General features: G+C 45.2%; 1 protein-coding gene across 1 annotated transcript in view; it reads left to right on the top strand.

Annotated features, from left to right (window-relative positions):
- The window catches only part of MOCOS (molybdenum cofactor sulfurase), a 175,657-nt gene that overhangs the window by 142,957 nt on the left and 12,677 nt on the right, over positions 1-20,023 (top strand). Inside the window, exons 12-13 of the mRNA XM_084857561.1 lie at positions 2,037-2,142; positions 14,841-14,967. Coding sequence (XP_084713687.1) covers positions 2,037-2,142; positions 14,841-14,967 — 233 coding nt within the window. The remainder of the gene's footprint in view (positions 1-2,036; positions 2,143-14,840; positions 14,968-20,023) is intronic.

Raw genomic sequence — 20,023 nt, 5'->3', positions numbered from 1 at the left:
CCTGGTCTTTCAAGGGTAGCCGTACCCCATTCAACACCAGGTCAACATCCCCCAGCCTCCTCTTGTCTTCCACCAAAAGTACCTCGGTCTTGTCAGGGTTCAGCTTCAGCCTATTCCTCCCCATCCAGCCACTCACCGTCTCCAGACATTTGGACAGGGATTCTACGGCCAACCTTGGTGAAGATTTAAACGAGAGGTAGAGCTGCGTGTCACTCGCATATTGATGACACTGCACCCCAAACCTCCTGATAGCCCCCAGCAGCTTCACATAGATGTTAAATAGCATCGGGGAGAGGATGGAACCCTGTGGCACCCCACAAGTAAGTGGCCATGGGTCCGAAACCTCCTCTCCCAGTGCTACCCTCTGGTACCTGCCGGAGAGGAAGGACCGGAACCACCGCAATACAGTGTCCCCAATGCCCAACCCCTCCAGGCGGTCCAGGAGGATACCGTGGTCAACGGTATCGAAAGCCGCTGAGAGGTCGAGGAGAACAAGGAAGGAGCATTCACCCCTATCCAGAGCCCTCCTCATATCATCTACCAAGGCGACCAAGGCCGTTTCTGTCCCATGCCCAGGCCTGAAGCCCGACTGAAATGGGTCTAGATAATCAGTTTCTTCCAAGTGTGCCTTCAACTGCACCGCCACCACCCGCTCAATCACCTTGCCCAAAAATGGCAGATTTGAGACTGGGCGAAAGTTGTTCAAAACTTGAGGATCCAAGGAGGGCTTCTTTAAGAGCGGTCTTATCACTGCCTCCTTGAGGGCTGATGGCATCACTCCCTCCTCAAGGGAGGCGTTCGCCACCGCCTTGATCCCCTCACCCAGTCTCTCTCTGCAGCTCATAATGAGCCAAGATGGGCAAGGATCAAGTAAGCAGGTGGTTGGCCGTACCGATGAAAGCACCTTGTCCACTTCATCAGGAGGAAGAAGCTGGAACCGATCCCACAAAACCGGTTTGCCACAGGCCGCCTCTTGCTCACTAACTGTATCCACAGCGTGCAGAGTAACACACCTAATCTGATCAATTTTATCTGCAAAGTGCCTTGCCAAGGCCTCACAGGGGGCCTTAGAATGCTCCAGTGGTTCCCACCCACAGTCCACAGGTGGAGAATCCTGGAGAAACTGACTGGTGCACACCAGAGAGCTGGAAGAGCCACTGACCACCTTTAATCCTCCCCTGCTTATCTCTGCTTAGCAGCTGATTTTCCTTAGGAGTTTGGGAGGGGGAGGAGCAGAACAATGGAGAGAGATTAGCCAGAGGGACCAGGAAAGTCAGCCAGGGGCTCCTCTTTCTGCGTTTATGTGACAGGGAGGGGGAGGGAGACTGGGGCCCTCTCCAGATTTCTCTGCCTGTAGCAGAATTCTCAAAGGGCACTTGGAGCCTGGATCCAAGGGTCAAAAGAGGCCATACTAAAGTGATTATCTGAGTGCATATTCTACATATGCCTTGTCTTGTCTAAATGCACTTAACGTTTCTGTAGGACATGGGCAACTTTGGGGGCCAGTTTCAGCCCTCTGGAGCCCCCCAGGAGCTGCACTCCTACAGCCTCTGCATGCAGCTGAATTTCAGCCAGCAGCAAAACAATCAGTGGTTTGGTACCAAATCTGGCGTTGAAGCTAAAATTGGCCTTTTTGGGCCACTGCTTCAGTTTGCTGCTGCATTGTTTTGCTGCTCCCATTGCCGCAGATGGCAAACTGCTGCAGTGGGTGGTGGTGTGGCTGCTCTTGAGGATGGGGGGGACACATTTGGCCTGCAGGGTGCATGTTCCCCACCCCTGGCATATATCACTAGCAGATGAGCAGCGTGCTTGCCTGGGTTTCTGATTGCTGGCCGACTGACACTACGTGTGAATGGGTTGACACATGTGAGCATGAGAAAGAAAAATGGAGCTTTTACGCAAGTAGCAACAGCAAGTTTACCCCCTGACCTTCACTGTATCTGTTTTGATAATAGGGCGCCTTTGAAAAGAGAGTGGATTTTTATTCTACTTTCACTGTTTCTGATCATTATCACCTTACATTGGATACATTTCAGGAGAGGTCTCTGCTGGAGCAACCTCACTCTCTCTAGTAAATGAAGCACCATATCTCCTGATAAATAGAACAAGCATTTCACAACTGAGGGATCAAGTTGTTGCAAGGTAAGTCCTTCCTGTTCTGAAATAGCATATTTCCTTAACTATTTTTGCAGACTATTTTTGTCTGCTTAATTCATCTGTGCCTTCTGTGCATTGTGGTGTCATTAGATAGAGCCTCTGCGTGTTCTAAGGCAAGATCAGATCTGCAGTCACTATTCTGCCTAATTGTTTTGTGAGAAGCAAGCCCACTCCTTCCTTTCAGTGCTTTTAGCCAACGAGCGAAGCCAGAACTATGACTGACATTTAGGGGAGCAGCGCTAGCCAAGATAATATCAAGTATGGTGGCACATTGTTTGGAAAATGGAATTCGTGCTTCATTTTGAATCCATTCCCCCTGAGGGGAAAGTGATTGTAAAATTTAGAAATCCAGAATGTTTATTGCAGCAGATTATTCCAGTCTTTCAGAGCCTGAGGTAAACGTATGACTGCCGACCCCACACTTTCCACTTCCCTCCTTCTAACCTGAGATCCCATTCCCCATGATCCTCATTCCCAGCCCCATTCTTTCCCCCTCCCTCCTAAAATACTCTGTTGTTAGTCTTTCTGTCTTTCCTGGACAGTTTACCTTAATACTGACAGCATCCATAGTGGATCCAGAGCCTCCTTGTTGCTTTGCTCTTGTGCCACTTAACTATAATTATAATTATTTACTATAATTATACTTTACAGTCAGGGCCAGAAATATTGGAAGAAGGATAACTGTTCTGGCAGATGGCCTCTGTACACCACCACATTGAAGTTGAAAGGAAACACACCCAGATTGGAGCGAAGTCAGGACTTCCAGCTGTAATTCAAGGGGTTTGACAAAAGTGGGGCACTAACCATTCAGGAAGGACAGCCAGTGGCATACACACACACCCATCGTTGGTGGCTCATAAGTAAGGGAACGAATGGCTGACAAGCAGCTGCATGGCCAGGTGTGGCCTGTTTCCTGGGTATCCCATGACCAGTCAAGCAGATAAAAGGCCTGGAGGTGGTTCTGAGTGTTAACATTTGCATTTGGTAGCTGTTCACTGGAACTCCCAACATGAGGTCCAAAGAGGTGTCCATGTGAGTGAAGGAGGCCATCATTAGGCTGAGGAAACAAAATAAACCCATCAAAGAGATAGCAAAAACAGTGGGAGTGGCCAATACAACAGTTTGGAACATCCTGAAAAAGAAGGAATTAACTGGCAAGCTCAGCAACAGCAAAAGGCCTGGAAGACAACTAAAGTGGATGACCGCAGAATTCTGCTCATGGTGAAGAGGAACCCTTTCACAACATCTAGCCAGGTTAAGAATGCTCTTGCGGAGGTAGGCATGTCATTGTCAACATCTACAGTCAAGAGACGGCTTTATGAATGTAAATACAGAGGCTTCACAACAAGGTGCAAACCACTGGTAACGCTCAAGAACAGACAGGCCAGATTAGCCTTCACCAGCAAACACCTGAAAAAGCCTGCCCAGTTCTGGAATAAGATTCTTTGGACTGATGAAACCAAGATTAACTTGTCCCAGAATGATGGGAAGAGAAAAGTATGGAGAAGGAAAGGAACAGCTCCTGATCCAAAGCATACCACATCATCTGTCAAACATGGTGGAGGCAGTGTTATAGCATGGGCATGTATGGCTGCCAATGGAACCAGGTCACTGGTATTTATTGATGACCTGACTGCTGATAAAAGCAGCAGGATGAATTCTGAAGTGTATAGGGCTATACTTTCTGCTCAGATTCAGCCGACTGCTGCCAAACTGATAGGATGCCGCTTCATTTTGCAGATGGATAATGACCCAAAACATACAGCAAAAGCTACCCGAGAGTTTCTGAAGGCGAAGAAGTGGGATGTTCTTCAATGGCCAAGTCAGTCACCTGATCTCCACCCAATAGAGCATGCTTCTCACTTACTGAAGACAAGACTGAAGGCAGAAAGACCCACAAACAAGCAGCAGCTGAAGGCAGCTGCATTAAAGGCCTGGCAAAGCATCTTGAGGGAGGAAACGCAGCACTGGATCATGTCCATGGGTTCCAGACTTCAGGCAGTCATTGACTGCCAAGGATTTTCATCCAGGTATTAAAGGCGACCCTTAAGTTTGAAATGATGTTGGCTTGTTCCATTACTTATGAGCCACCAACAATGGGGTGTGTGTGTATGCCACTGGCTGTCCTTTCTGAATGGTTAGTGCCCCACTTTTGTCAAACTCCTTGAATTACAGCTGAAAGTCCCGACTTTGCTCCCATCTGGGTGTGTTTCCTTTCAACTTCAATGTGGTGGTGTGCAGAGGCCAACTGCCAAAACAGTTATCCTTGTTCCAATATTTCTGGCCCTGACTGTATATACTCTTTACATTTTCTCTGTCTGTGTGTAACACAGGGACAGACACGGACACACACACACACACACACACACACACATATATATATATATATATATATAGACAGACTTTATTTTTTAAATTCTGTTCAATAGAATTCTTGAATATCCTTCAAGCATGTTGAGGATAGGTTCCTGTTGTTCTGTATTGATCCATCCCCTTCTTTGTGCCCTTGAGCCCTCTCACTATAAAATGTGTGGATATGGGCCTGATTATGGCTTAGCTTTTTTAGTAAATGCTTTGCTGACTTTTTAATAAACATTGTGCTTAAGAAGAGTTGATTTCATAGGTCAGAAAGCATCATTGCTGCAACTGAGCATTGACAGCCCTGCATTAATAGCTTGAAGCATGGAAACTATGTGGGGGTGGGGGGGCCACCTCCATTAGGCAAAGCTGTGAAAACTGAAAAGTTAAGGGGCTCATGTTGCTCTAAGGACAGACATGCTTTGGGGAAAGGAAAATGTAAGAATCCAGTATGTTAGGTGGATAACAGTTAGGGAGAGATCTTATGGCTGCTAGTCAGCGGCCAGACAGCCATAGGGTATCTGGTTTTCTGGGAACCGACCTCAGAGCCCACACTCCAAGGTTGGTTCCCAGAGAACTGACTTCCCCCCCATTCCGCGCTGCCTTGAAGGCAGCCCCACGTTCGGAAGAGAAGTGCAGAGCGGCCAAAACGGGGCATTCTGGGGGGTGTTCTGGGGCAGGGAAGAAGGAAATGCCGGTATGACACCTCCTATGTGTCATCTGGCAGCCTCCTCCCCTGCTCCACTTTCCCACGGCTAGACAGCCGAAATCGGCTGTCTAGCTGCAAATGCAGGGCAGGAGAAGCGCCGAGGGAACAATTCCTTCCATGCTTCTTCTGCCCTGCATCGGATAGGTGGTTGCCTCTGAGTTCAGAGGCGGCCACCTATCCCCATAGGATTGCACCCTTAGTTAGTTGGCACCATGATAATAAATAGTCCCACAGAAAACCATAGCCCAAATTTAGACTCCATTGTGTAAGGTGTGAAACAGATCATCCCTGTCTTGAGGACCTGTTTTTGTTGCATCAAGTTTATATTTTATGGGGAGAAACTATGCTATGGCCAAAAACAATATATGTGATACTACAGTGTATAAGAAGGAAGAACAGAGCCTTTTCGTAAGAAAGATTAATTTTACAGCTCCTGTACCATTTGTTTGTTTTCCTCGTCCTTCCTTACTCCTTTTTCCTTTTGTATTGTGTCTATTAGTCCCTTCCTGCAAGCTCACAATCTATCTTATCTTTTAATCTCTGTACAGCACTTAGAAAATTTTAGGCACTTTGTAAGTCATCATCATCATACCCATTTAGTTGAGAGCAAGCCCCATTGTATTAAATGGAACTTGCTTCTCAATAAGACATCTATATGATTGTTCTGTTCTGTTATTTTCTGTTCTGTTCTGTTCCTTCAGTGGTATCAGTATCCAAAATAAAAAATGTCATCTAAACATTTTAAGACTGACAAAAAAGAGAGCACCAAACTACATAGAGGAATATAGTGAGAAATTTCCATTCATAAGAAAAGGAAGGACAGTTAGTGAAGGATACTGCAGTCTTGGAAGTGAGTTGAGGGTTAATTTAGGGCGCAATCCTATGGCCGCTAGACAGCAGCTAGACAGCCATAGGATTGTTCAGTTTTCGGGAACCAACGTTGGAGTCCACGCTCCGAGGTTGGTTCCTGGAAAACTGCCTCCCTGCCCCCTCCCCCACCGCCTCATAGGTGGCACGGATTGTCCCCAGGCTCTGGGCTCGTAAGAGCAGCATGGAGTGGGGCAAAAGGGGACATTCCCAGGGGTGGGGAGAGGAGTGTGGAAGTGCCAGTACATGCTTCCTATTCATCGTCCGGCCTCCCCCTGTCCTGCTCCGAAGTTCCACAGCTAGACAGCTAAAATCGGCCATCTAGCAGCAAATGCAGGGCAGCTGGAGCACGGAGGAGGAGGTCCCCTTCACGCTCCACCCACCCTGCATTGGATGGGAGGTCGTGTCCGAGTTCAGAGGTGGCAGCCTATCCTGATCAGATTGCTCCCTTCATAAGCTAACAGTGCAACTCTGTACATGATTTGCTCAGAAATAAGGCCCATTGTTCTCAGTGGTGGACTTACTGTCAGGAAAGTGTGCATAGCACAATTCCAGTATATAATTCTCTTTATTTTTGTTTAGCCTTTGAAGGTTCAAATACATGTTATTTGCAGATAACTCAACCATCGATTTCCTAAAGCATCTTTGAAAGGTGATTTGGAGTGGGAAATCAGAGTTATGGGATGAATAACCCTTTCCCAACCCACCATATGATTTGCATAATTAGCAAATAATTTTATGCCACATGAATTTGGGCAACTAGAATATGGCAACCCTATCCTTAAGAGAAAAATACATTCACAGGTGAAACGGGGAGGCTTTGGAGGCAGGGAGACCTTATACGTTATTATCTAAAAACAATGATACCATGAACTAATCAAATTAGTGGGAGACACATTCTCTCTGCTGTACCCTTGTGGCTTCATGTCTCAGTTACAGGTTGAGGTGTCTGTTTATGGACCTTATCCGGTTGCTTTCAGTGTCCTCGAGTTGTGCATTCACTTCAGTGAAGCTGTGTTATGACCATAGGCTTAAATCTGAAGCCCAGGGTTTATATTTCAAAGTACCAAACAAGGCAAGGGATGAGATTAAATCCCAGCACAGTGATAAAGAAGTGAAGCCTGATTTTTGAGGTTATCTCTATGGTCTGACTTACACATTCATGTTCATCACATAATGACTGCAACCGATTTAACACTACAGAGATAAGTTCTTTATCCCTTCAAACACAATGGGTCACTTTGCAAATGCAGCTACCAGTCAACCAAGTCATTGTGAGAAATCTGCCCAGAGTGCTGGACCAAGTAAAACATACTCTGTAACATTTAGGCTAGTACCTTTGTGCCTTTATATTTTTATTTAAATGCTCTCATGATTTCATGCATGCTTCTGTCAGTAAGGACACTATACAAACATAATGGTTACCACAGATTGGCACTCCCCAACCTGGTGCCATCCAGATATTTTGGACTACGAATCCTAGGATTCCTGATCATTGGCAATACTGTCTGGGTGGATGGGAGTTGGTCCAAAAAATTTCAAGGGCACCAGGTGGGGTGGGGGGCTGCCATAGCTCCCAAGGCAGTTTATAGATCTTTATATAAACATTGAGAAGAAAAATCCCAAGCAGCATGAAAGGAGATGCCTTAACTGAGGACATGAGCAGCATAGCCACTGGATGTGATTTGGGCACATTTTTTTCTTTCAGCCTCTGTTCCCTCTTGTAATAGAGAATAAGAGTGACCTACCTCAAAGGGTGGTTGTAAAAATGAACAAGACAAGGAAATGTTAATCATTCTGTGTCACAAGGTTGGGATGTTGGTTTCAGTCTGACCTCTCCTGAGGAGACCTAAAGAAAGTTGCCAGTCTCTTTTCCCTGGCTGCTTTCCTGCCCAATTGTTGCTTCTCCGCAACGATCCACCTCTTCTGTTGGTAGCATCGCCCCAGTAACAAGCCCTTCCGTGTTCCAGAAGCCAAGGGCCTCCTCAGAAGGCCTTCTCTTTGGGAGAAAGTGGTGGTGAGGCCATCACACTCTGAGGCTTAGGGCTAAATGGTGTGTACATCGAAATCTGCGTTCCGCTTCTCAGACACATTTCTCATGTCATCTTCTAGTTTCTTGGCTATGGCCATTATTAGTTCAATAAAGCAATACATCTTTTACCTGCATCAGCCATGAGAGAGGAACTAAGTACTCCACTCTCAAGCAGAATTGTACTAGATTAGTGCCAACCCATCAGTAGCACAATATTCTGTTGCTGTTTGTGTGTGTCCTTTTTCTACCACGAGGGTGGTGCGTGTGTGTTCACACAAGCCACTTTAAGTGCATTTGAGCCTCACTTACACTATTTAGTATTATTGGGGCGGGGAGAAATGTGGAGGGTTTTCCACCCTGGAAGAGTATTGGGAACCTGCAGTTGTTCCAGAATGCAGCAATTATCTTGCTGAATTAGTGCCAGGCAAAGAGTGTGTGCAATGCCCTATACTCAAGGAACCAATTCATGATGCTAGTGATGACTTTTAAATCTCTGAATGGCCCTTGATACTTGAAGTAATGCTTCCTCCTACATGCTGCAGAATACTCAGGAGAGGGCCTGCTTCTGGTGTCCCCACCACCTGAGTGCAGGCAACTGGCCACTAGATTGAGGGCTGTCTTCGTAACAGTTCCCTTCCTACAAACTTTCTTGCCTAGAGAAGCTCACTTATCAGATTCATTCCTCATCTTCAGATAAGGCAGGCCCCATGACAAGCCAATGATCCAGGTTGTCAAAAAACAACAACGTTTAGCTTATCATATATGGGGCTGGTACATTTGTATTTAGAATCATGTTTTGTAGTACCAGAAACAGTGGCAGTAGCAAGTTTAATTACCTGCCACGCTGCCACAGCAGGGGGCGGTGTTGTGCCACTGTTCCCTTTGCACATTGCCAGAGGAGTCTGCTTAGCCTTTCACTGAAGGCCTTCGTAACGCAACACACGTACAGCTTATATTCCTTTACCACCTGCACATTCTTCTGTCAGATCCCCACACCAAGCACATGTGGAGAAATCTGTGTAAAATGGGCACTGTGATAAACACATATTTGACCCCCTATATTGTTCATTCTCTGGGTTCTGTTGATTCCTATGCAAGTGCAGTGGTGTAGTTAGGTAATTCTAGACCCTGGGCTTACTGGTCTTGCGGTGGTGGTGACTTTAGGGGCTGTGTGTATTACTTTAGTTGTGAAGCACAAAACTTCCCCTGTCCAAATGCCATTCCATGCTTTAAAACTGCTTCTACATTCCTGATATGTTAGCCCTTAAAAAAAGAAAACTCTGCACATGTGCAGTTTTGCTTTTTAAACTCACTGAAATCATAGCACAGTCATGACTGCAGGTATAAACCGATGCTTGCTTCTGCTGCCCTGACACCCCCATCATGTGCCCCTCTCCGAATAATCCTTATGGGGGTGGGCATGGACTTTGACTCCATGGTCCAGGCCTAACCACGGCAGTGTGCAAGTGACTGCCAGATGCCAGTTGTGGGAGAGGCAAAGCCTAATGAGGCTGGCTTCTCAGGCAGGCTGGTGGCTGTGGCCTTTCTTTCCTTCTCTGCCCCCGCTACAGCCTGATAGAATAAACAAAGCTATGCAAGATGACAAGCATTAAAATGCTGGAGGTGTCATCAAAATGTGCTTGACAGAGACGGAGCAAACCATTTGGGAGTAAATTCCAGCTAGTCCTGTCCTCCTAGGCAGAAATAGTTGAGTCATGTGCCCTTTGTGGAAAGACAAGATTTGTTGTGCTCCCTTTGTTTCTGCCCCCCCCCAAAGTAATAACATACATTTTATTAATTATTAAATAAGCGCTTCCTACCTTTCACAAAAAGCAACAATAGCTGTGTTGACTGTAAGGTCAAAAATCCATATTAGTGTAATACCTTTATTAGGCCAATGAAAAGAACACGAAAAATCTGCAAGCTTTTGAGATTTACAGTTCTCTTTATCAGGCAAAATGTTATAAAAAGTAGAGGGTGTGGGAAGAGGGGAGGGGGAAAAACTGAGTTGATGGTGAAGTCACATTGTCTGCATGTTCAGAGTTCCAAGATGGAATGGGAGAATCCTATGGGGAAGGGAGACGTAAAGTTGGGGGTAACAATGGATGAAGGCTCATGCACCGCAACAGAGGGAACAGCTCTAGTAGCACCCAATAATAGTCTTCACAAATATGTAGGAAGAAAGCCAGACCATGAAGCACATGGTCTTCGATGTCTATATACTAATACCCAGAGTATGGGAAACAAACAGAACAAACTTGAACTCTTAATAGAGGAGGGAAATTATGACTTGATAGGTGTAACTGAGACTTGGTGGGATGACTCTCATGACTGGAATACAGCAATTGAAGGATATAACTTGTTCAAAAAGAACAGGAGGAACAGAAAGTGAGGTGGGGTTGCACTATATGTTAAAAATACAAATCTCTGCACAGAAATACAGGAGGATGAGCTTGGGAGCCCCATCAAGAGCATCTGGGTTAAAATAAATGGAGCAAAGAATTAAAGGAACATGGTGGTCGGAGTCTATTACCAGCCACCCAATCAAGGAGAAGAAGAGGATGAAACTTTTGAAAAGCAAATAGCCAATGTTTCAAGGAAGCATGATGTAGTAGTAATGGGGGATTTCAATTTCCCCGATATTTGTTGGAAGACGAATTCTGCAAAACATGGCCCCTCCAGGAAATTCCTGACTTGTGTTGTAGATAACTTCCTCATACAGAAAGTAGAGGAAGGAACTAGAGAATCGGCTATCCTTGACTTGATCTTAACCAACAGAGATGACTCAGTGGGTAAAGTACCAGTTACAGGAACTCTGAGGGAAAGTGACCACGTTATACTTGAGTTCATGGTTCTAAAGGAAGCAAAAGCCGAATGTAGCCAAACCCGTAGCCTGGATTTTAGGAAAGCTGATTTTAATAAACTCAGAACAATGATCAGTAAGGTCCCATGGCAAGCAACTAACAAGAAAAGGAATCCAAGATGGGTGGAAGTTTTTAAAAACGGGAATTCTGAAGGCACAATCACAAACAATTCCAACAAGAAAAAAAGGTGGAAGACAACAGAAGAAGCCAATGTGGCTTCACAAAAAACTTAGAGATGACCTGAAAACAAAAGAGTACACATATAGGAAGTGGAAGGAAGGCCAAGCAGCAAAGGAAGAGTACAGGCAGGTAGCACAGAATTGCAGGGATGGCGTCAGGAAGGCTAAAGCTGAGAACGAGCTGAGGTTAGCGAGCTGAGGTTAGCAACAAAAAGGCTTTCTTCAGATATGTGCATAGTAAAAGACAGAGGAAAGAAATGGTGGTTCAGCTATTAAATAAGGATGGCAAAATGATAACAGATGACAAGGAAAAGGCAGAAGTGCTCAATTCCTACTTTGGTTCAGTCTTCTCCCAAAAGGGGGTCTATGACCCTCCTGGCAAAGGCGAAGTACAGGTTGAAGGAGCAGGATTGCAGCTTGAGATCAGTAGGCTTACAGTCAAGGAACACCTAATTCCTTTGAATGAGTTCAAATCTCCGGGACAGATGAACTGCACCCTAGAGTAATAAAGGAACTGGCAGAAGAACTCTCAGAACTGCTGTCCATTCTCTTTGAGAAATCATGGAGGACGGGTGAAGTGCCAGATGACTGGAGGAGGGTTAATGTTGTCCCTATCTTCAAAAAGGGTAAAAAGGAGGAACCTGGGAACTACAGACCAGTCAGTCTGACATCAATCCCTGGGAAAATCCTGGAGCAGATGATAAAGCAATCCATCTGGAAGCACCTTGAAAACAATGCAGTGATTACTCGAAGCCAGCATGGATTTGTCAAGAACAAATCCTGCCAGATGAATCTGATCTCATTTTTTGATCAAGTAACCTCCCTTGTGGACTGTGGGAATGCTGTAGACATAATATATCTCGACTTCAGCAAAGCTTTCAACAAAGTGCCCCATGATGAGCAAACTAGCTCAAAGTGGGCTAGATGAAACAATGATCCGGGCTACAGAATCGGACTCAAAGAGTGCTTATCAATGGGATCTTCTCAAACTGCGGAGGGGTAACGAGTGGGGTACCGCAGGGCTCAGTCCTGGGCCCAGTGCTCTTCGACATTTGTATTAATGACTAGGAGGAGGAGGTGCAGGGAAAGCTGATCAAATTTGCAGATGACACAAAATTGGGCGGGATAGCTAATACCTTGGAAGACAGAAACAAAATTCAAAGTGATCTGGATAGACTGGAGCGCTGGGTAGAAAACAACAGAATGACATTTAATAGGGATCAATGCCAAGTTCTGCAGGAAAAAGAAACGAAATGCACAGTTACAAGATGGGCGATACATGGCTCAACAACACTACAAGTGAGAAGGATCTTGGAATTGTTGTAGATCACAAGCTGAATATGAGCCAACACTGTGATGTGGCTGCAAAAAAGGCACATGCTATTTTGGGCTGCATTAATAGAAGCATAGCTTCCAAATCCCAGGAAGTACTAGTTCCCCTCTACTCAGCACTGGTTAGGCCTCATCTGGAGTACTGTGTCCAGTTCTGGGCACCACACTTGAAGAAGGATGCAGACAAACTGGAGAGGGTTCAGAGGAGGGCAACAAAGATGATCAGGGGACTGGAAACAAAGCCCTAGGAAGAGAGACTGAAAGAACTGGGCATGTTTAGCCTTGAGAAGAGAAGACTGAGGGGATATGATAGCGCTCTTCAAGTACTTGAAAGGTTGTCACAGAGAGGAAGGCCAGCATCTCTTCTCCTTCATCCCAGAATGCAAGACATGGAAGAATGGGCTCAAGTTACAGGAAGCTAGATTCCGGCTGAACATCAGGAAAAACTTCCTGACTGTTAGAGCAATACGACAATGGAACCAATTACCTAGAGCGGTGGTGGGCTCTCCCACACTGGAGGCATTCAAGATGAGGCTGGACAGCCATCTGTCGGGGATGCTGTGACTTGGATTCTTGCATTGAGCAGGGGGTTGGACTCGATGGCCTTGTAGGCCCCTTCCAACCCTACTATTCTATGATTCTAAGATGGGGTCTGTGACATTCAAATTAGGCTCTGCAAGTCATGTGATGGTTAAAGGTATGACCTGCAACTGTCCCTAGGACTGCTGGGATAAAGAAGGGAAAGAATCCTCATGATTTCAGATGCTCTTCTAGGTTAAAAAAAAAAAGTCGATTGAAGCCAAACTGGGTAGCTTTACTTAGTAGTTTGAGGGAATAAACCCTGAGAGAAGAAAATCCAAGCTTCTGGTGGTATAAAGTCTTCTACCTCCAGTGTAGAACCCCGGTATAGCTAAATTCAGTACTCTCCAAGTCTTACAACAAGCAAAGGTAGCTGTGTTGACCCTAACTAAAAGTCCCAAATCAATATTGCTGTGATACCTTTATTAAGTCCACCAAAAGATCACATAAAAATGATTCCCCCGTCCCCTATCTCCCACCTGCTTTTTATAGCATCTTGCCTGATGAAGAGATCTCGAGATCTGGAAAGCCTACACATTTTTCTGATCTTTTGGTTGGCCTCATAAAGGTATCACACTAATGCGGATTTTGTAATTTTATTTACGGCCACCAGGGCTGCCTTTGCTTTTTATCACTTCTTAATGGGATGGACAGCTTCCTTGTTCTCCGGGGTCACTCTTTTCTCCAGGCTGGAGCTGGACTTGTATTTGCTGCACAGTCTAAGTCTTGCACAGTGTCAGGCTCTGCAATAAAGCCTAGGCTGTCTAGTGACAAGGCCTTACAGTTACAGAGTACATGGACTCAGATGTGGCCAGGGCATACAAAAACCATACAAGGAGGAATATAATATTAAAACATGGGGTGTCTATTTGAAAACCTTATATCTGCCACCCTTCCTCAAAGCAGGGTACTTGGGACTTGCCCTATTTTAATCTTATAAGAATGCTGTGAGTGACGTTTGGCTGATAGCAATTGACCGAATGCCACCCAGTACCCTCCATGACCACGTGGGGATTTTGAAGCTGCATTTCCCCAGTCCGCATCCAACACCTTGCTGGTTGTTAATTTGGGAAGCCCCCCATCCAACACAATGTAAGGATACTATTCACACACTCTCCTGTATCCTGTGTTGTTTATGCTGGTAGTCTAATATTAGGAGCAGTCAGAATTCAAGCCAGGGGCCCCAAGGTTTGCGTGCTGCTTCCTCGGGTGGTGAGCCAGTCAAAACTGCTCTTTATAAGTAGAAGTGGGGCAGTGAGAGGCAGACTAAACCACTTTGTGGGATGTCAGTGGCCACCCCTCTTGCCTTACAGCCAAATTATGTGTGTGTAATTTCTATTAAATTGCTTTCCTCTTGCAGTTTTCCCACTGTAGTTGATAGTGGAATGCGTACAGCTGCCCAGTTTGCTTTAACATCGGTTAGATTTGACCTTGTTATCCAACCAGTTTAAGACATTTAACATCTGTGCCAATTCTTTTTTTTAAAGTGCCAGTACCCCACTGCACTGCTGCCTGCATCCATGACTCCTTTTTTAGCTTCATCCTTCAAAGAATGTAATTGCAAAGAATGTAATTGTAATATTTTCTTGCTCAAATATTGTTAACGTTCCTCATGATGGTAATTAAGGTTGTGCAATAGGTTTGCCTTTAAATGTAATGGAAGTGTGCCTTTATTGGACTGAGAAACCCGAAATCACAAGTGAGTAAACAATTCATTTAGGTTAATATAGCCTTTTTTCCCCTTCTTTGCTTCTGTGGAACAGACTAGGTGAATCACTTCTCCCCGATGAACTCATCTATCGCTTCCGTGCCAACATTGTTATCAGCACAAATGAGCCATTCGAAGAAGACCTGTGGGAGGAGATTGCCATTGGAGCTCTGCATTTCAAGGTATGAAAGGGTGCAGCTGTAGTTTAAAGCTTGGGAAGGAGAAAATAGCAATTCCTTGCAAGGCCAAAGATGAAGGCAAGAAAGTAATAGGCTTGATCCCAGTGGAGGCTGGTGGCTCCGATGTCAGTGGGGCGGTGAATCTGTTCTGGATTTCAGTCAGAACTTTAGAGTTCCAACTGGTTCTGACTGAAACCCAGAGTGGATTCACTGCCCCACTGACATCGAAGCCACCACTGGCTGATCCTACAGAATAGTTGCTAGTTACAGCCATCCAAACAGAAACTTGTATTACTGTGTGTCTAGACAGGCTGTGCTGTTAAGGGGGCTAGTGCTGTGGCAGCATTCTGCAATGCGGTGCCCACAGGTACCAGTGGACTCACAGAGGCTCTCTGTCCCCCCAGCTGCTGTGCCCACCCACTGGCCACTGCTAACCCCCACCCCATCCTGACGTCCTCACATGAGTGGGTGGTGGCAACACTTCTGTATGGTCGCTGCATGGCTCTCATCTGCAGCAGGCAGCTTCCATGGAGCAGTGCATTTTGGCAATCTCAGCTGGTGGCTGCCTGCTTCACATGAAAGCTGTGCGGCTTCCGTTCAGAAGCACCACCGCTGTTTCCGTTGAGGATATTGGGACAGGGAGGGGTGATTGTCAGCTGCAGTGGTGGACCCAAAGAAAGATAAAGAGAGGTCAAGGGACAGGGAAGGAGAGTGGAGCAACCGGCTGGAGGAGAGAAATCAGTGGGAGGGAAAGCAGAGCAACCAGGAGAAAGGGGCTGAAAACAGGGCTGGATAGGGGTCACATCCAGCCCACACTGCAAGCTTCCATAGCTGCTGTTTTCCAGGTGGAGGGCTGTGAGTACTAGCAGTCAGAAAACGTTGTGCAGCTGCGTTAAGGAAAAAGATGGAAGAATTGGTAAGAAATCACAAGAGGGTCAGAGTAGAAAACGACCCCCATACACTTCCATGAATGGGCAGGCCGATGCTGTGATCAAAGCCTTATCTGGCAGCACGCATGAGAAAATATATATATCCACAAATGTGATGGGAACAAAACTATTTAAAGGGATAGGTGTGTGGTTTTTTGCTGAATTTTGCAAACCATCTGCAGGTTTCTCATTGCTTGTGTGTTCCAAAAAGATTGAGCACATTTTACTGTTAATAAATTTGTCTTAAAATGATTTATGACTTTTCTCCCAGTGTCTGCAGATTTACAATTGAAATATCCAATCATTTCCATTCCTTTTTATGTCAACGATAAAAGTGCCAGGGTAATTAAATTAATTAAAACTTGACTGAAAAAGGAACAGGAATTTCTACATCTTCCCTAATTTAAGACTTGGTGCTTACCAGGATTTTTCTGATGCATGGAATTTATATGAGTAATAGGATTATGTCAATGCAAACATTTAGCTTACTTAAGCCTTCTACAGTCTCTTGTGTGGTGCAGGGTGGAGGCAGAGAGCCTGCAGGCAAGCAGGCAGGCAAGCAGGCTGAGAGAGAGAGAGAGAGAGAGAGAGAGAGAGAGAGAGAATGCACACACAGCAAGAGAAAGCATACATGCACACAGAGTGCAGAGGGAGGGAAGTAGCACACACATAGAACGCAAGAGAAAGCATGTATCTACAGAGAGAGTGCATATGCACAGTGGGGCACTCCCAGTTAAGGATGTTGTGGGAGTCTGGGAAGGGGATGGCGTCTGGTGGACATCCCCCCACTCAACTCCCGGATTTCAGTCCATGGATTCCTGGCTTGCCCAACTCGGTGCATGCCAAGTCGTGCAAGCATTCGGCCACCCAGTCCCTCGCTGAGCTGCCATTTTGCGTAAAATTGGCAGCTTGGCCTTTTTCGTAAATGCCCATGTGTGCAAATGGCAGCTGTAAAGCAGCCATTTATGCAAAATTGCAGGCATAAATGGACCATTTATACCTGTAATCTTGTGTAAATGGTCACCATTTGCACACATAGCCATTTATGAAAAAGGCAAAGCTGCCATTTTTATGCAAAATGGCGGCTCAGTGAGGGATCAGGCAGCCGCTCGCCGGGTGCCTGTGGACCGCCTTGTGGCTCGCCACACAACCTAACTAGGGTGAGTTCACCCATCCCTATTCCCAATATTTTGACTGGCCATGGCATTCATTTTGTGACTAGCTAACAAGCCTATGGCAGCCATTTTGTGGTGGTGCTGACAAAGCCTATTCAAAATTCCAAATGCACCCATGGGCCCAAATGCACTGGGAACCCCCATGTTATGGCAAGGACAAGGAGATAGCCACCACTACACATCAGGATTGACCAAGATTTAAACCAGGTGCTTCCTGGTGTGTGCATGAGCATCCCTTGGGGTGAGCTACTCAAGGCTACACTATGCTGGAAGAAGGGGGAGAATTGCTGGCCTTGAGAGAACATGCTGTACATGAGGCTACCTTGAAGAGCATCCAAAAGTTTCAATTGGTGCAAAATGCAGCAGTTAAGCTGCTAACTGGTGCACGGGATCATGATCACATCACCCCAGTACTGAAAGATCTGCATTGGTTGCCAATTGTTTCCCAGGCTCAATTCAGGGTGTTGGTTGTAACCTTTAAAGCTCTAAACGGCTTAGGGCCTGGCTGTGTGAGGGACCGCCTTTCTCGGTACTGATCTGCTCAGTTATTAAGATTAGCAAGAGAGGCCCGTTTGAAGACACCCTCCCTTGCAGAGGCTGGAATGTCAGGCATGCGGGAAAGGGCTTTCTCCAGTGCTGCTCCCAGACTCTGGAACGCAGTCCCTTTGCTGGAGTTGTGACTGGTCCCCGCTCTCTCTGGGTTCAGGAACGGGATGGAGACACATCTTTTTAACTCGGCTTTTTCTAACTGTTAAGTTTTTAAAGGTTGTTTTTAATGTTTTACTGTTTTTATTTGATAATGGTTTATATTTTTGGTTTATATAGCCCAACTGTTTGTTTGTTTGTAATACTTCTATACCACTTAATGTAAAACAAATCTCAAAGCAGTTCACACTGAAATGCATATTTAATACAAGTTTCTTGTTGGTTCATTTTGTGGTTTTCATTCTGGGTTTGGGGAGGGGAGAGAGAATATTTGGATGTTTAACATGTATTGTGGGTGGAAGTTTTAGTACTGTAGTGCTTTTAGATTATTTACTGTACCTATTTATATTTGTATCATATTGGTTATGGTTTAAATTGACTTTATTTCTGTCATATTGATTATGATGTTTTCCTCTGTATCCTTTCTTGTATAAGTCATTTGGAGAATGTTTTTGTGATGGGAAGTGAAGCATAAATGTAATAAATGGGGAAAAATTTATTTGGTATAACAGCCAGTGTTCTTTAATTATTAATAGGTTAATGAATACTGGACTCTTTAATATTCTTATACTGCATAATTATGGTCCTACTGATTTGGGTAACCTAGGTACCCATGATAAGTTCCTTATAACATTTCTGCTAGTACTACTGAGTTGTCTGTAGGTATAATGTAAGGGTATAATGTCCATGCCCTGTTTCTACCTATCTGAGCAATGGCTTTCTTTGACCTGTGTACTGTCTTTAATAGAAGACATTGAATGTTGAGGAGAAATTTCTACTTCAGATACTTTTTCACAAAAGCAAAATGCCCTTAGTTTGTGGTATTCCCACCACTTTCCCTTTCAAAAGCTGAGCAGTTAACATTTCAAAATGTATTTTAAAAAACCCTTAAAATAATGAACACGTTTTCCTTGGAGGAGGAGGGCATGTTTCAGAACAGTGTGTACTTTGTAAAAAAATAATAATTTAATCGCTCCCTTCGGTTATGCAGTGCAGGGTGAAGCAACTGGCAGCCGACAGTTTCAGTTCGGCCTACAGGGAGTTTCAATTTGGTATCCAGCATTCCTCCCCCCACCCCAGCCCCCTGATTCCAAGGACTCTTCTGTTTGATACATCAGCTCAGCCACTATCTTCTGTATGTGCCAAGTTTCAGGCAAAGGGCTCAGTATCCTCATGGGAATAGTAACAGAGCACTGGCAAAGTTTCACCATTATTATTAATTTACATCCTGCCTTTTTTCCTCTTGCAAGGAACCCAGGGTGGCTTACATGGTTCCTCCTCTCCATCTTATCCTCACAATAACCCTGTGAGGTAGGTTAGGCTGAGAGTCAGTCACTGGCCCAAAGTCACCCAGCGAGCTCCATGGCTGACTGGGGACTAAAACCCGGGTCTCCTGAGCCCCAGTTCAGCACTCTAACCACTACACCACACTGGCTTTGTAGGTTGTTTCTGAAAATCCAAAGTGGTTTGCACACAGCAGGCATCCCACAAATAATGGCTAATTAACCTTTTATTTGCTGCCATGATGTGTGAACAGCCCCATTATGTAGCCATCATGACTAGTAGCCAATGAAAGCATTATCCTCCATGAATTTGTCTAATCTGTGTCGGGGAAAATTCTGGGGAATCCAGATTTCAAAATGTCTTAATTTTTAAGTTACACATTTTAAAAGGTGCACAATTTGGTTCTTCATCACTGCTATATAATAAAAACAATAGCATAAATAGCAGTCCCAGTCCATCACTTCCCCACACTGGCACTGATGAATCTCAGTGGTCCACTCCAGTGTACGAGCCAAAACATACAAGCAAATGGGAATGAGCTGCTGAAGAGCATAAGGGGAGAGACCTGTGATGCTATTCCCGGGGGGTGGAGTAGGACTGATAGAGCCCGCCTGCCTTCCTGCTTCCACAGGGATTAGTCATTGGGTGGAGCCACTGTTGCTGCTATTCAGCACTTGCTCAGTTCAAATCATGAGCCCTGCTAAATGACATGCCCTCTGCAGATCAACTGGCTTCTTGTTAGACCTGAGACAAAACTTACTTAATTCCTTGGTTTTTTTGTATTTTTTTGCCAGATTGAATTTGATGGCGGGGCAAAAGAATTCCCCATACAGTTTTTGCGGTTGCCTGTTTATATGATCTTAGTGTGGCAGCAGTCGCTCATGCTGCTGCTGGGTGTTTTTTCTTTTCAAAATTGCTTCCGTTCTTACCCATACTGAAAGAAAGCATTGCTTCCTTCTTCTGCCC

This window comes from Heloderma suspectum, chromosome 5, assembly GCF_057233095.1.
Source record: "Heloderma suspectum isolate Gila_16-S chromosome 5, 16-S_ref, whole genome shotgun sequence".
Classification (NCBI taxonomy): domain Eukaryota; kingdom Metazoa; phylum Chordata; class Lepidosauria; order Squamata; family Helodermatidae; genus Heloderma; species Heloderma suspectum.
This window is presented reverse-complemented; position numbering and strand designations above follow the sequence as displayed.